The following is a 14,434-nucleotide window of genomic DNA, read 5'->3' as shown; positions in this document are numbered from 1 at the left end:
TTATCAGCAGTATGAAACGTAAAAGCAACATAACCTAGGGTTTAGAATGATAGCTATTTAAAATATGAAAAGCCTTTAATTGAAATACTGTTTCAATCTCATACAAAGATGTCAAAAACATCATGCACACTGCATTTGGCAAGAGCCAATTTTAGCAACCCACAAATCTACATAGATTACTTTTAGCATACAAACACATGCTTAAACATTAAAATATATTAAAATCTCAGTCTAAGCATGATTCATACATGCATACCTCTCCAACAAAATGTTTAACAGCTCTGACTCAAGAATTCTTGATATTAATGCATCAAAATGCTAAAACATGCCATTAGGTAAAAGTGACATGCATATCCAAATAAACCTTGAAGAAACGTTATTCCGGTTTTTAGTTACACCCGACCACATGGTTTATCAATGCCCTGTTAGCACATGCAGGCCTCATCTGTGTGCACTCATCAGAGATGTACAGCACTCTGTTCTCTGATCAGCCTCTCACAGATTAAAGGTCAGATCACTGAGGTTAATGAGCTAGTGCAGCCTTTGTCTTTCACAGTTTATGAGGAATGTAATTTAGTCATGATGACTATGAATGTCTCTTCTTCACACAAGGCATTACGAATCTCCTTGAATGGGTCGAGCTGCACTGGATCAGTAAGACTCAGAGTGTTTCAGGCATCAGGGGAGGGACGGATCGTGCCCAGTGTGCACAGGCACATCTCACATGGATACCTCTGCTTACTGCCAGTATGAATCCGGAAGAAACCCCTCTTTTTAGATACGAGCTGACTGAAGAGACACACAAGGCACAGGGAGGGATTTGTGAGGGGTTGTGAGGGGTTAGTCAGCTGTGCTAGGACACACGCATTACACTTGTTTTTAGTGTGCATTTGCAAGAGATTACGGGCAAACATTTATATTTCATATGCAAGTAGTATGTAATACAACCCAATCATATGATGCTCTTATAAGTGGATATGCATTATTTTCTCTCTGTTAGTGTAGCTCAAGATAACAACTTTAATTTTAAATGAAAAGGTTATCTGGAAATGCACATTTATTTCTAATAATTTAAAACTAGCATGACTTTCTTTCTTCTGTGGAACAAATAGGAGATGTTTCTGAAAAATGTGCTGGCTGTTTTTCTCAATGAAAGCCAATGTGGACTGGGGAGCTCTAAAAATGACAAAACACATAATTAAAAAAATAGCTTAAAAGTAATATGCAGACATCTACGCTATTTCAAACCATAATATACAGCGTTGTGAGGAAAGGGTCAATATTTAAGCCACCACCTAAATATTTCTTTCCATCATTGCCTTCAAATCTCAAGACTTGTATTTTAGTCTCTTTCAAAATTATAAAATATTTTGTACAGCTTCAGAAAACTTGGAATATAGGACAAAGGTTTTATGAACCACTGTTGTAGTGCTTTCACTTTTTCTTTACAGCTCCAGAACCTATTTACACTTATTGTAAACAATTCTTAATATCCCTTTCTGTGTTCCACAGCTGAAAATAACACAGGTTTGGAGCAACTTTAAGCTCACTTTTAGTTGTGGACAATAACGTGCACTTTAAAACAAAGTGTAACTTAGTAATAAGTGGAGAAATAAGCGTTTCTGGAGAAATGCTTGGTGAGCTCGCACACATATTCAGGAATCAGGATCAGCACATGCAGCCTTTCAGCACTTTTTTTTTTTCACTGAAATGACCCAGGATAATTTGAAAGGTGCACAACATTTGGAATTTATAGGGGTGAAAGGTAATTTAGGAATTTTAAGGTGAGGCAGGCAGGGATGGGGGGGCATGCAGATACTGGCATGTGAGGTTATTCAATTAGATTTCAATGCATCTGAATGCAGCCGGAGGATTGTTGCATCTAAGACACGGTTCAGTTTTATCATCATCACTCTAAACAAAAAGCAGCTCAAACGGTAAACACAGCACGGCCAACGACACTTCCCATCGGGCAAAATACAGTCTACCACAAACCTGCATGGAGTGTCTGTCCTCCTGAAAATGTGAATGGATGGAGTGATGGCAGAGAGATGAGAAGGAGAGGAGGAGAATGGAGAGGTTGAACGAAGGGGTATGAAGATGGGTTGTGTGAGACACACTGAAAGGTCAAAGGGTAAAGAAATAATGCTCTCACACAAATGTGTTCAGGCATTAACACACACACACACACACACACACACACACACACACACACACACACACACAAAAGGCCATTGTGTCAAAGACCAGCATCAGATATGCAATCAATTATGGATATTTTCAATTAGTATATATAACAACTAAATAGCAACCTTTTACCAAAAACACAAAAAAATTCAAATCTATCTACCATAAACTGTATCAAAGAGTACAACTTCATCACATATCTGATAAATCTTTCAATGTCCCGGTATAGATGTGTATTAGTATCAGCACAAAAAAACAAGACAAGCGAACACAGAAAGGCATGCAGAAAACACAAACAAGTAACACAACTGCAGCTGCATTAACTGCAGCTTACTGGAGTGTCAGGTGTTAAACTTCCTGTAAACAACCTGCATATTGATGAATAACCTGAGACTTTACTACTCTACAGTATGCTAGTATGTGAATGTAACTGTATTACTGTAATTTGCAGGGAAGAGTTAGTGTCCTCTAGGAAGAGAGTTAAACTGGACAGTGTCGTACCTGTCCCCGGACAGGTAGGGGGAGCTATACGGCCGGAGCCCCGACAGCAGGGTGTGGTAGGAGTTGTGAAGAACCTTCTTGGTGCTACGCTGCCGTTGGAGGTGACTGAACAGTAATGTCAGTTCTCTGACCCACAAGCAAAAATAAAAAATAATAAAACATGATAAAGAAACAAAACAAACCAAAGCAAAATAGAAACCTAACAAACAAAAAAACTAAAAACAAAATGGCAAATGATTCATCAAAATACCTTTAAAAAGACAGGGACAACTTAATTTATAAAACATCTGGGTTAAACAGAAATACAAACGTCCCTGTCATTTTAAATGAATGATAATTAGTCAGATTAATTCATCCAAAGAAGAATGCATGTGGGATGAATATTATTAAGGGAAAAATAGAAATATATTCTGAAAAATCAAAAATGTTGAACACTGGGATGCTTATATTGAATACCAATTATCGAGTCAAAAACAATAATGTAAAATTGTAAAGAAATGTTTATTTTTGTTTGTCAGTTTCAAAAATATTTTACATAGGATCTTTATACACCGCAAAATTACTTCCTATTGTTCAATTAGTTTTATGTCTATAAATATGTATAAATCCTTAAAACAAATATTTTTTTAGAGTTTTCAGAGAAAGTATAAAATGCTGGTTACAGTTTTCTATTTCTCCACATTCTTCATCCCACATTAACTGGGACAAAAATGAAATCTCACATAACTCATGAAAACATGTCTTGCTTTCAGTACATGCAAAAATTAATGTTGCAGATGAATAAATCAAAACGATAAAAGGAACTGCAAAACTATCAATTAAACCATGATTTCAGGGTCAAAGTTCCACTTTTATTTAAAGTGAAAGGGATTTTATAACAACACTGTGCATCTACAGGGATGATTAACTGAATGTGTTTACCCCAAATAAAATATTGTTTTCTCAGAAACTCTATTATAGCTCAGTTTGACTAATTCTATTTGGGATATTTTGAACCCCTTCATTTTGAAATCATGTCCTCGAAATGGCAAAGCCACCTGTCAGTCATATCAGTTACACACAAGGCCAGTTCAACTTGCACGGCACAGAAAAGCATCTCACAGCTCATTCTTACCTGAAGGACGGCAGCATACTGTCATAGAAATACCAGGTGGCTGTGAGATATGAGTGCTGAGCATCTGTAGAGTAGAGACGCCATGCAGCCTGTGGAGAAAACACGACACAGTGTGGCACAAGATGACACACGCAGACGTACATGTACACAATATACTGTACACACATTTGGATGTGGAAAGAGAAATTATGATTTTATTTGCAGCAGATGTGATGCTGACTAAGCAGTTACCTGTATGAGGTTGGCAGCGGGTGTCCTCCTCTTCTCAAAGTGTTTCTGCCGGTGCTGCTCCTGCACTTTGAGAGCAAAACCTGAGCCCAGGATGCCCTAACAGAAAGGTAAGAGACCATTAGATGGTTTGGGATCAGTGACAAAAAGAAATGTCACTGGCCTTAAAATCGATGGCTGTACTTACAGCTGGCAGGGCAAAGAAAGATACTCCTAGCAGAGCAAAACAAGCCGCTAAAAGCCGACCTTGCCAGGTACGCGGTGTCTTGTCTCCGTATCCGATCGTAGTGAGGGTGATCTGAGTTAAAACAGTGGAGGTGTAAATAACAACATGCTTTTCCTACATAATTTTTAAATCACAAAACATGTTTATGGTTAACCAGTGTGCTCAGTGAAATGCATGGCAAGGTCAAGAAAATCATCATCAAAATCAACAACAAAAAGACAATTCAATTGCTCATTTGTTTAAAAAAGGGTTACAGCTCAAGGCAGTGGCAGTAATGAAAAACTAAAATGAAAACTAAATGAAATTATTTTAATCATCTGAAATAAACCTAAAATGAATCAAAATAATAATAAATAATAAATCCTTTACAACCTGCATGGATTAAAGATAAAAATGCTAAAAACTGAAACAACAACGACAAACACTAAAATAAAAATAATAATAATAATTAAAAACGTAGGCATGATCCTTTTAAAAATCTTTCCAACTCAGCAGATTCAGGTTATTATTCAGCAATCAGTCTACCGGAGGCAGAATTATAATCCCAGTTAAAAATAAAAATAAATAGCTGTAACATCAATTCCCACAAAGCTATTCTGAGCCAGGGAACCGGCCTAACCTGATTTTACCAAGTGAAACATGTTCCTGGGACAACATCGTTGTTGACCCTGGAACAACATTGTGATTAACCAATCAGATTTGAAGAACCAGTTTATAGATTTTGTGAAGTTTATGCTTAAAATCAGTGTTTGGTGCTTGTACATCAGTGTCATTCATCTATCATTTCCTCTGATTTTAGGGATTACTCATGGTTAAGGTTAGGTTTAGGTGTAGGGATATGGTTAAGAATATATTTTTGGAGTAAAATGTTGTTCCAGGGTCAACAAAATATGTTGACCTAGGAACACATCGGACTTGGCAAAATCAGGACGTGCAGGGAACCGACTGAAAGAACAGCGGCAACACGGTCATTAGTTCAGTCGAAGGCAATACTTACTGTTCCCCACCAGAGGGAGTCAGCATAAGTGGAAAATTCTTGGTTATCCTCCTTCTCAGCCAAATAGACCAAGAATGAGGCAAAGATCAGCACCAGGAAGCCAATGTACCAGGCTGTGATCAGCTCCTGAGAGAGAAAGGAAAGTTTAGGGACAATGGGAAGCTATGAAAAGAGCATCCCAGAAGATTTTAAAACACTTTATTTTAAATAAGCAAATCAGTTAAATGTATGGAAAACATAGATTGTATTATATATGTATAAGTTTTAAAAAGTTAAAAACATGGTTTAAACAAATGTTGCAGTGTCAAAATACTGAAGCCATATGTGCTGTCACCTTGCTGTGAGCGTACACCACAGAGCCCAGTAGCTTCCAGGTTCCTCCCCGGCGGTCCATGCGCACCATGCGTAAGATCTGCAGAAACCGCATGCTGCGCAGAGCAGATGTGGCGAAGATATTTCCCTGTGTGCCCGCTGCTATCACTGCCAGTGATGCCACCAAGACAATGAAGTCTGCAAAATGAGAAAAACATAGATGACAAGAACAGAAAACAGAAGGAAAGAAACAAAACAAAAATAGGATATTTAAATGCATATATTTAAAGAAATATAAAAAAAAACTATTTATTCCACTAATATGGGGCAAACACAATCAGGTTTTGAGAGGGCACCAGTTGAAATAAATAAAGACATCTATTGGTGTCATTTATGTTTATTGCGCAATGGGCTGAAATCTCAACCTATTGTACTGATATCTATACACACTACTGTTCAAAAGTGTGGGGTCACTAATATATTTCTTCCTTTAAAGAAATTACCTTTTATTCAGCAAGGATGCATTAAATTGATCAAAAGTGATAGTTAAGTCATTTACAATGTTACAAAAGATTTCTGCTTGATAAAAATGCTGTTCTTTTTGAATTATCAAATTATCCTGAAAAAAAAATATTACAGTTTCCACAAAAATATTAAGCAGCTCAGTTGTTGTTAACATTGATAGTAAACAGAAATGTTTCTTGAGCACCAGATCATTATATCAATGATTTCTGAAGGATCATGTGTCTTAAGACTGCAGTAATGATAAGTACTTGATAAGTGATAAGATTTTCAAGTAGCTGAAAATTCAGCTTTGTCATCACTGGAGTAAATTACATTTCAAAATATTTAAATAAATATTTCTACAGTTTTACTGTACTTTAGCTAGCATGAAAGAATTTTTTTCAACATATATGATCAAATCTTACCTACCCTAAACTTTTGAACAGTATTGAACATTTGTTATTTATGTGTGTATAAATATATATATAAAGCTTTGACCTTTAAATAATAATTCCTTTTGTGTTCCTGAGTAAAAATAAATAAAATAATATTCATATGTCTCCATAAAAATTAATGTGGGTAGATGATAACAGAATATTTAGAAGAAACCTGATTGGACAACTAAAAGTGTAAACATTTTTTTTAAAAAGATATTAATAATACAAACAACTTTTGTTTCCCTTCACTTTAAACAGACATGGTGCTTTTGATCTCAGACTTTTTTACCTATGACACAGAAGGGCTTTCTGGCGAACCGTAGCCGACCCTGCCATCCTCTGTACCGGCAGCAGCATCCGGCCGCCCAGATCCTCACAAAGTACTCCAGCCCAAAAACCACGATCATCACAAACTCCTGCAAGTCAAACAACATGAAATCAAAATCATTCCTCTTAATAATGCCTACCTGACAGTAATGACTAATGCACTAGACTAGTCAAATACCAGTTCCTAAAAAAAAAAAAAAAAATACATTTGGAGATTATTCATTCAGTCTTCATTTACGCTAAATCATATGACCGCTTTTCTTCCTGGCCTTCACTAAATGCTTGTATTGATTATAGATCTTGTAGTGGCACCCGGGTTCTCCATGTGAACATTACAGACTGAGTGTCCATTCAATACCAGAACTTGCATGATAAACAACATAACCCTTTCCTGAAGGAGACCATTAAATGGAAAAAAATTGGGAGAGAAAGTCAGTGTATGAGAGAAAGCACTTCATACTGAAAGAGTGATTGTAGAATTACAACTAAGATTATTGGATGGAGTCGGCTACTTCTTGCATACTCGACAAACACCTGAATCCTCCCGTGTGCTTACACTGCCATTTCCCAGAGCAAAGATCCCAGCGGAAAACAAAATGCACACTTAACGCAGCCACAGGGAGACATGAGACAGTACAAGAATGCTTACCGTGTGCCAATCAGATGAGAAATGAATCCGGCCTGAGATACTGCTAAAACGCTAATGAAAATAAGGCCTAATAATTTTCTAAATGTGTGCAAATGCCCCCCGAATGTGTTATAATGAAGTGGGACACAGAACATTGATAATAGTTTATCATACTAAATAAAGTTCGCAATCCCTTCAGACGGCACACAGATCATGCTTTAGCAAAAAACCTTATGATAAATTAATAATATTTTGAAGTCACAGAACTTTCTACTGCATATTTAGAAGTCTATGCTTACAAAGGATTACAGAACAATACCGGCTGGATTAATTAGATAAACTTCTTAGTAACACAATAGACAGCAAAAAAGGCTTGCATACACGGCACATTTGATCCATTATGCTGGCAAACAGAAAAAAACACCCAGTTCATCTTTTTTAAAGACACACCTCCAAAAACACCTCAAAAAAGATATATAGACTGTGATTGGAGTGAAAGCCCTGTGCGATTAATTATTTAGATGATATGCTATTATGAATGTATTTAGAGATGGCACGGACAATGCGGATGCTGTTTAGTGAAGGTACTCAGATTAGACAATCTCTGGCAGCCAACTTTGAATTTTCTTTAAACTACATTTTTGGATGTAAAACACAGGAAGGAAGTCAGACCATTTGCTCTACAGGTAAGAGAAAGTTAGTGGATTCATTTAAATGCAATTCAATAGATATGCATACTGTGGATACTGAAATGTATACTGTGTCAGACTTAAAGCCGTCTGGCAATGAGGGATGAGGTTGAATCAATCAACAATTGAGGAAAACAAGAAACAGTACTTTTCCACAGAACTTTTTTTTTCTTCCATAAAATGGAATTACTAGAGTCAACTATTTGGTTACCCACATTCTTCCAAAAAATCTTATTTTGTGCTCAGCACAAACGAAAGAAATTCATCATACAGGAGAAAGATTCGGCATGACATGAGGGTGAGTAAATAAAGACACATTTTGTCTGTGGGCGAACTATGCACTTTTCAGTTCATTTCATTATTTAAATATAGTAAAATATGTTAAATGGATCTGAGAATACTACACTTTTATTGGTAGCTGATAGCATTATCAAATTAGCCAAAATATTTAATAAATAAACTTGCAAAGTGGCTGCATCTGGTCCTGCTGGTAGATGTTGGAATTACATCATTTATGTGTTAAAAAAGCTCTTTTCTCCATTAATGGCCATTCGAAAGTGTGCATTCTGAAAAACTACTCAGCATATAAACTGGTAGATGTTTTGCCAGTGTCAGATGTTTTTGTGGAAGTCTTTAAAACTTGAAACGGGCTTCAATTTGATGTCGGGAAGCTGCTAGTGAAGGGTTTTGTTCTTGTGGTGCCATTAGTCGAGAAACATTGTTATGATATAATTTTCCTGTTTAAGGTATAGTTTGTGTCATTTTAACCCCTTACCAGGATGAAGAGCGCCTCGTTGGCAAATTTATGATGGTCTGGAATGGTGGAGAAAACAGAAAGCACCAGACAGCTGAACACTAGGAGAAAACTGAAACACAAACAGACACACACAAACAAACTAACAGATCAAAATACAATACAAAACTAGGGTCGGCTGAATTTGTTTTATCAAGTAATAGTTTATCATGTAAAACACAGTTAAATTAATGCAGATTTTACAATTATTATTTGATTGTTATTTTTAAATCTATACCTTGATACCTCAGTAAAAATTGCAAATGAATAAATCAACAAACAAAAAGACAAATATCACAGCAACACAGCAATGACTGACCAAAAACTCAAAAACAAACATGTGTTCTACACGTACTGATGAATATTGCCTCTGGTGGACGGAGAAACTCGCCATGGCACTGACACCCAATAATCCAAGCTGGCACTCAGCTCATACACACAGATGCTCTTAATCACTGCTGTCACAGACCCTGCGCGGAAAGCCCAGTATGCCCACTCAAAATGGAGTGGATAAAAGCAGAGATTACTGCCCCACTTCCTGCCATTTCTCAGGAGAACTCAGACTCTTTCAGAAAAGGGGCCCTTTTACAAGATCTGGTGCTCCCGGATGACTCCAGGTGCTCCCAGCTGAAACGTTGCAAAATAAAAGCTGGATTTGCCCCATGGTTCTCAGAGCAGTTCTTGTGCGATCAGCTCCATGCAAGCAGCTGCTGCTGGGGATCACACCAAACCCGACACATGTGGCTCACTCGCTCACACGTCCCTGTGTTACTACTAACTCATACCTGCTGCCTTACTTCTCAGCTTTGCAATCTAACTGCACGAGGACAGAATGAAATTGTTCAGCTGTGCTCTTGGGTGTAAAGTGATGGTTAGGAGCAACAGCGTCTTGGTTATGAGGTAATGCAAGATGATTCAAACAGTCCCAACAATAGGACCTTGTTGCTTAATGAAGCCCATAAGGACATTAGAAATACAACTCCTGGGGCGTTTTTTTTTTTTTTTTTATTTTTTTTTTTACAATCAAGTACTGATAGAAATGGTAAAATGCTAATAGCACAAACTCTCAGGAATGAAGAGTGTTACAAGACTGGCATCGTAACTGGCGGCTGTATACTGATTCACTTAGAAAAGAGGAAAAAGATAAAGATAAGTAGACAGCCAGTCAACGTCTTGAACAAAATACAGTACTGTTAGATGATCATCCGCTGACATCAGAAGAGGGTGTAAAAACTTAAAGTCCAAAGATAATAATACACTTTCTAAAGTTTACCATGTGTACCATCCCAAAGAATGACCCAAATTGGCAAACTGTAATCCATGCCTTTCTATGTTGAATGGAAAAAAGCTGCTGAAAACAAATATATTTTTCAAATCATGGGTGAGTGGGAACTAATACAAGGATATAAATGCTAATTTAATGGACTTGGTTTCTGGAGGCATTTTCCAAAGTTTTAAGTTTAAACAATTTCTGAAAGGCTTAATATTGGCTGTTTGCAGTTCAGAGTGCAAGAAAAGAACTATGACTTTAAGTAAACAAAATCAACAATTTAAAAATATTTTATATTTAGACATTAGTATCTTTCTGAGTATAGAAAGATTTCATATATATATATATATATATATATATATATATATATATATATATATATATATATATATATATATATATATATATATATATAGGCTAGATTAAGATATTGATGGCTCTAATAAATAATAATGCATGAATAATATTTTGGAAAATACTTCTTCCCTGAACTGTTTTTGCTGAGTGTGACTCATTACTGCCAATCTAATGTACTGTAGGTAAACGATCTCTCATAAAACAACAGACTGGCACTTAAAGCCAAGGCCCAGTTTCCCAGTCCTGAATCATCAACAATCTGACTGCATAGTCTGAGGAAGAAAATGCCAAGAAACTGCTTAGCTGCCCCCAATAGGTTTCCATCAAAAAACTATGAACGCAGTAAAAAAAAGGATACATTAGAGCATGCAAAGATCATGTGCGGCTAGCATTTCAGCTGAGAAGAAAGTTTTAAACCAAACCTTCAAGCCCAAAGTCAATCAGCCAAAAGCCGAAATCAAATCCTCAAATCAGCAGAAATGATGTGAAAACAATACAGTGCCACGTGTGTTTGCATTTCCTGGTAAGCACATGATTTACTGTAAATCATGTCAATACCATTCTCTGATGGAAAGTCTGTACTGACAATTAGTCCTGGTTGTATTTTACACTGAAAAAAATAAGAGAGAAAAAAAGTAGTGAAATACGTTTTACTCAGAAATTTCTGTTAAATTTCACAGGTTATTACAAAACTGCAAAATACACATTTAACTAAACATGAAATTCTGAAGTATGGAAAGACTGAAATAGCACATTTTTGTAAACGTTGTGGCACTATTGTGAATGCAACAAGGAAGAAAAGAAATTGCTGAATGAAGTCATTATTTTTGTTTTCTTTGCACACAAGAAGTATTCTCATAGCTTTATAAAATTACGGTTGAACCAATGATGTCACATGGACTTTTTTTAACAATGTCCTCACTACCTTTCTGGGCCTTGAACGTTTCAGTTGTGCTAATGCAGGGTCAGAAAGCTCTCGGATTTCATCAAAAATATGTTAACTTGTGTTCCGAATAAAGGTCTCATGGGTTTGAAATGGTTTATGAAATAATCCATGCAATAATGCAGGATGACACATAAAATATTAGTCTCATTAGACTAAATCTTAGGCTAAATTCATCACTTGGACTGTTAATATGCCATAAAAGCCACGGTGAGATGAAAGCATGAGGACATAGATATGGGCCATGTGGGTAAACAGAGGGGATGATGAATAGTGAGGGCTTTACACATTGCTGAGCTGGACTCTGTAGACTGTACACCACAAAACATCTACACATAACGCCAGAGTCTCTGACCCTAATTCAATCACGGCAGGCTGATGGACCACGTATCAGTTACACACAGAGAGAGATAAACATTAAGCTCTGCTAAGGGAGGAAGAAGGACATAGAAAAAGTGGAAGGGGTCATGTGATTCACCTATGATATCTTAATGACAATATGTATATAGAATAATATGTAGATGGGCTAAAAAGCTAAACAAACAATTTATCAAATCAGAGGAAGAAGAGAATAAGATTGTACCTCTAAGCAGAGGACAAATGTGGCAGCAGTGGAAAGCTCTATATATATCCACGTGCCTTGAATTGTGACAGCCTGCAAATTTGTCCAGTACACACAACCACATTGTTAACGCTGCGAGGTGTCTGTGGGGAATATAAGAAAAGGAAAGAAAGGCTGAAGAAGCAAAAAAAGATGAATGCCTTGATACTGTACAATGCTTTATATAGTGCAATAACGTATGTATGGTAACGTGAACAAGAGAAAAAAAAAAAACTCTGAACATCTGTCCAAGTCAATGTTAAAAAAGATGACCTCAAGCAAATACTGATGAAATACCAACAATCTCCTTGACTATTTTAGTCATTCTGGCTAACCTGGTAATGTGAAATGAAAAATTAATGGTATCAAAATAATGGTATTACTGCAAAAACGTGTGGGTTATGGGGGCGCCTTCACATTTCAAGAATTGAAAATTCTAAATACACCTGTTATAATGAGGGGCAACCTCTTGCTGAAGCATAAATAAAACACAAGACACAGGTTTGGCAACACAAGCTCTGCTAGGAAACACAGTAAAACCAAACAATCCATCCATTATGCAAATCTGTTATCCGCAGTCTAGAGAGCTGCCTGGTAAGTTCATAATAATTCATTTAATTGTAAAGTGTAATTGGAAGTCAGTGTTTAATACTGTACACAGTTGTGAGAGATGCCAAAAAGAAGAAGCAGAAATAGACAACACAAGAGCTGGAAGTAAAGCGCTTCCATAGCTGCAACTGGTCTGGAAAGCATAAATCCTTAATGTAAGCTAAATAGGGTTAACACTGATACCAATCATACAAACAGAAATACTATCAGAGAAAATACAGAACAGACACGTCCCAGAAGAAAGAAAAGGCTCCAGCTAATGAATCATGCAAAACTGCCCTGCATGTGGAATGACTTTATTATGGGGTCATTTAAATATGTTTAAAAGCACACTCCTCATCTGGAAAGGAAACGCTAGTTATTGCTAATGTTGTTTGGTTCAGTTTTGTTTTGCTTGGCTTAGAGCAATAGTTCAACCAAAAATTAATTAATTGTCCTTATTTACTCACACTCATGTCATTCCAACACTGTAAAATTTTATCAGAGGAACACAAAAGTACATTTTGTTTGGAATCATTACCACACAATCTATGTTCATTGTGACCGTGGTCAAGTCCAAAAAGGACAAAGAACAAATGAACGAACTAAAAAAAATATGACAGCTTTCTATGGAAGCCTTTTTCTGGAATAAAATGTATTTTTCAACAGAACATAAAAAAAAAGAAAGATAATTGTGACTTTTTGTCTCACACTTTGGGCTTTGTTTCCTACAATTCTAAGAAATAAATAATTTCAAGATATAAACACAGAAATCTGACTTTTTTCTCGCCATTCCTAGCAACTCTGACAGAATTAACTCTGAATTCTGATTTTACATGTCACAATTCTGTAAATACAATAAAATCTAAAATAAATATGGGAGGTGCTTTTTTTTATATATATATATTCTGACTTTTTATCTCGCAATTCAGACTAAAAAAGAAGAATTTTGAGAAAAAAGTCAGAATTGTCACAATTCCCAATTTTTCTTTTTAATTCTGAGGCAAAAACAGATCTCCATACCTGTGTGTGAGGAACAAACATGAAATATTTTGTTATTCCTCTTTCCCCTTTCCCCTTTTGCATTCAGAAACTTTTATATTGTTGTGGTGTTTTTATTTGTGCAAATTCATCTATGACAATCTCTTATTAAGTCTTTATGTAACTGGTAGATCTTAAATTACTTAATTTTAATCAGATCACTGATATACTGTTGTGTTAACTGCAAATGGCATCTATCAGTGTGTCTCTACTATATATTCACATCTGTTCCCCAGCACACAAGCACAAACCCTGTGGCCTTCTGAACACACTCAGCTATCTAGAGACTCTCATTCATGCTGTAGTTTGAAAGGGCACAATCACAGGCCACTGAGTCGCAGTATTGTGAGTGGGATAAATGCTGAGCTTGCTGAGTGGAAAAGCAGAAGAGGAGTGAGAGATGTTAATTGGACAGAAGGATGATGAGAGGCTTGACATTTACAGACAATACTGTTACCATGAGCAGACAATTCCAGAATCCTCTCCATATCCTGAACAAACAGAATGTCACACACAAAAACTTCTAACCATCCATATTACCACATCTGCAATTTTATATCGGAAAACAAACTATTGCCATGAATGGTAAATATCAGATGCTGAACATAAAGTAACTATGCACACATTTATGTTATTAAGGGTTGATTAAAACATAAAATTTTTGTTAAAAAATTTCTTATATTGGAAACTT

At 36.2% G+C, this 14,434-nt stretch overlaps 1 protein-coding gene across 1 annotated transcript in view; it reads right to left on the bottom strand.

Annotated features, from left to right (window-relative positions):
- Positions 1-14,434, bottom strand: part of LOC127934939 (potassium voltage-gated channel subfamily KQT member 4) — a 36,034-nt gene that overhangs the window by 8,178 nt on the left and 13,422 nt on the right. The window contains exons 2-9 of the mRNA XM_052532519.1: positions 8,926-9,016; positions 6,796-6,922; positions 5,588-5,763; positions 5,254-5,379; positions 4,218-4,328; positions 4,034-4,129; positions 3,803-3,891; positions 2,689-2,814 (exon numbers count right to left, since the gene is read on the bottom strand). Of these exons, the coding sequence (XP_052388479.1) occupies positions 2,689-2,814; positions 3,803-3,891; positions 4,034-4,129; positions 4,218-4,328; positions 5,254-5,379; positions 5,588-5,763; positions 6,796-6,922; positions 8,926-9,016 (942 nt within the window). The remainder of the gene's footprint in view (positions 1-2,688; positions 2,815-3,802; positions 3,892-4,033; positions 4,130-4,217; positions 4,329-5,253; positions 5,380-5,587; positions 5,764-6,795; positions 6,923-8,925; positions 9,017-14,434) is intronic.

Source organism: Carassius gibelio, chromosome A19, assembly GCF_023724105.1.
Source record: "Carassius gibelio isolate Cgi1373 ecotype wild population from Czech Republic chromosome A19, carGib1.2-hapl.c, whole genome shotgun sequence".
NCBI classification, from domain to species: Eukaryota; Metazoa; Chordata; class Actinopteri; order Cypriniformes; family Cyprinidae; genus Carassius; species Carassius gibelio.
The sequence above is the reverse complement of the archived record's forward strand: the minus strand, read 5'-3'. Positions and strand labels throughout refer to the sequence as shown.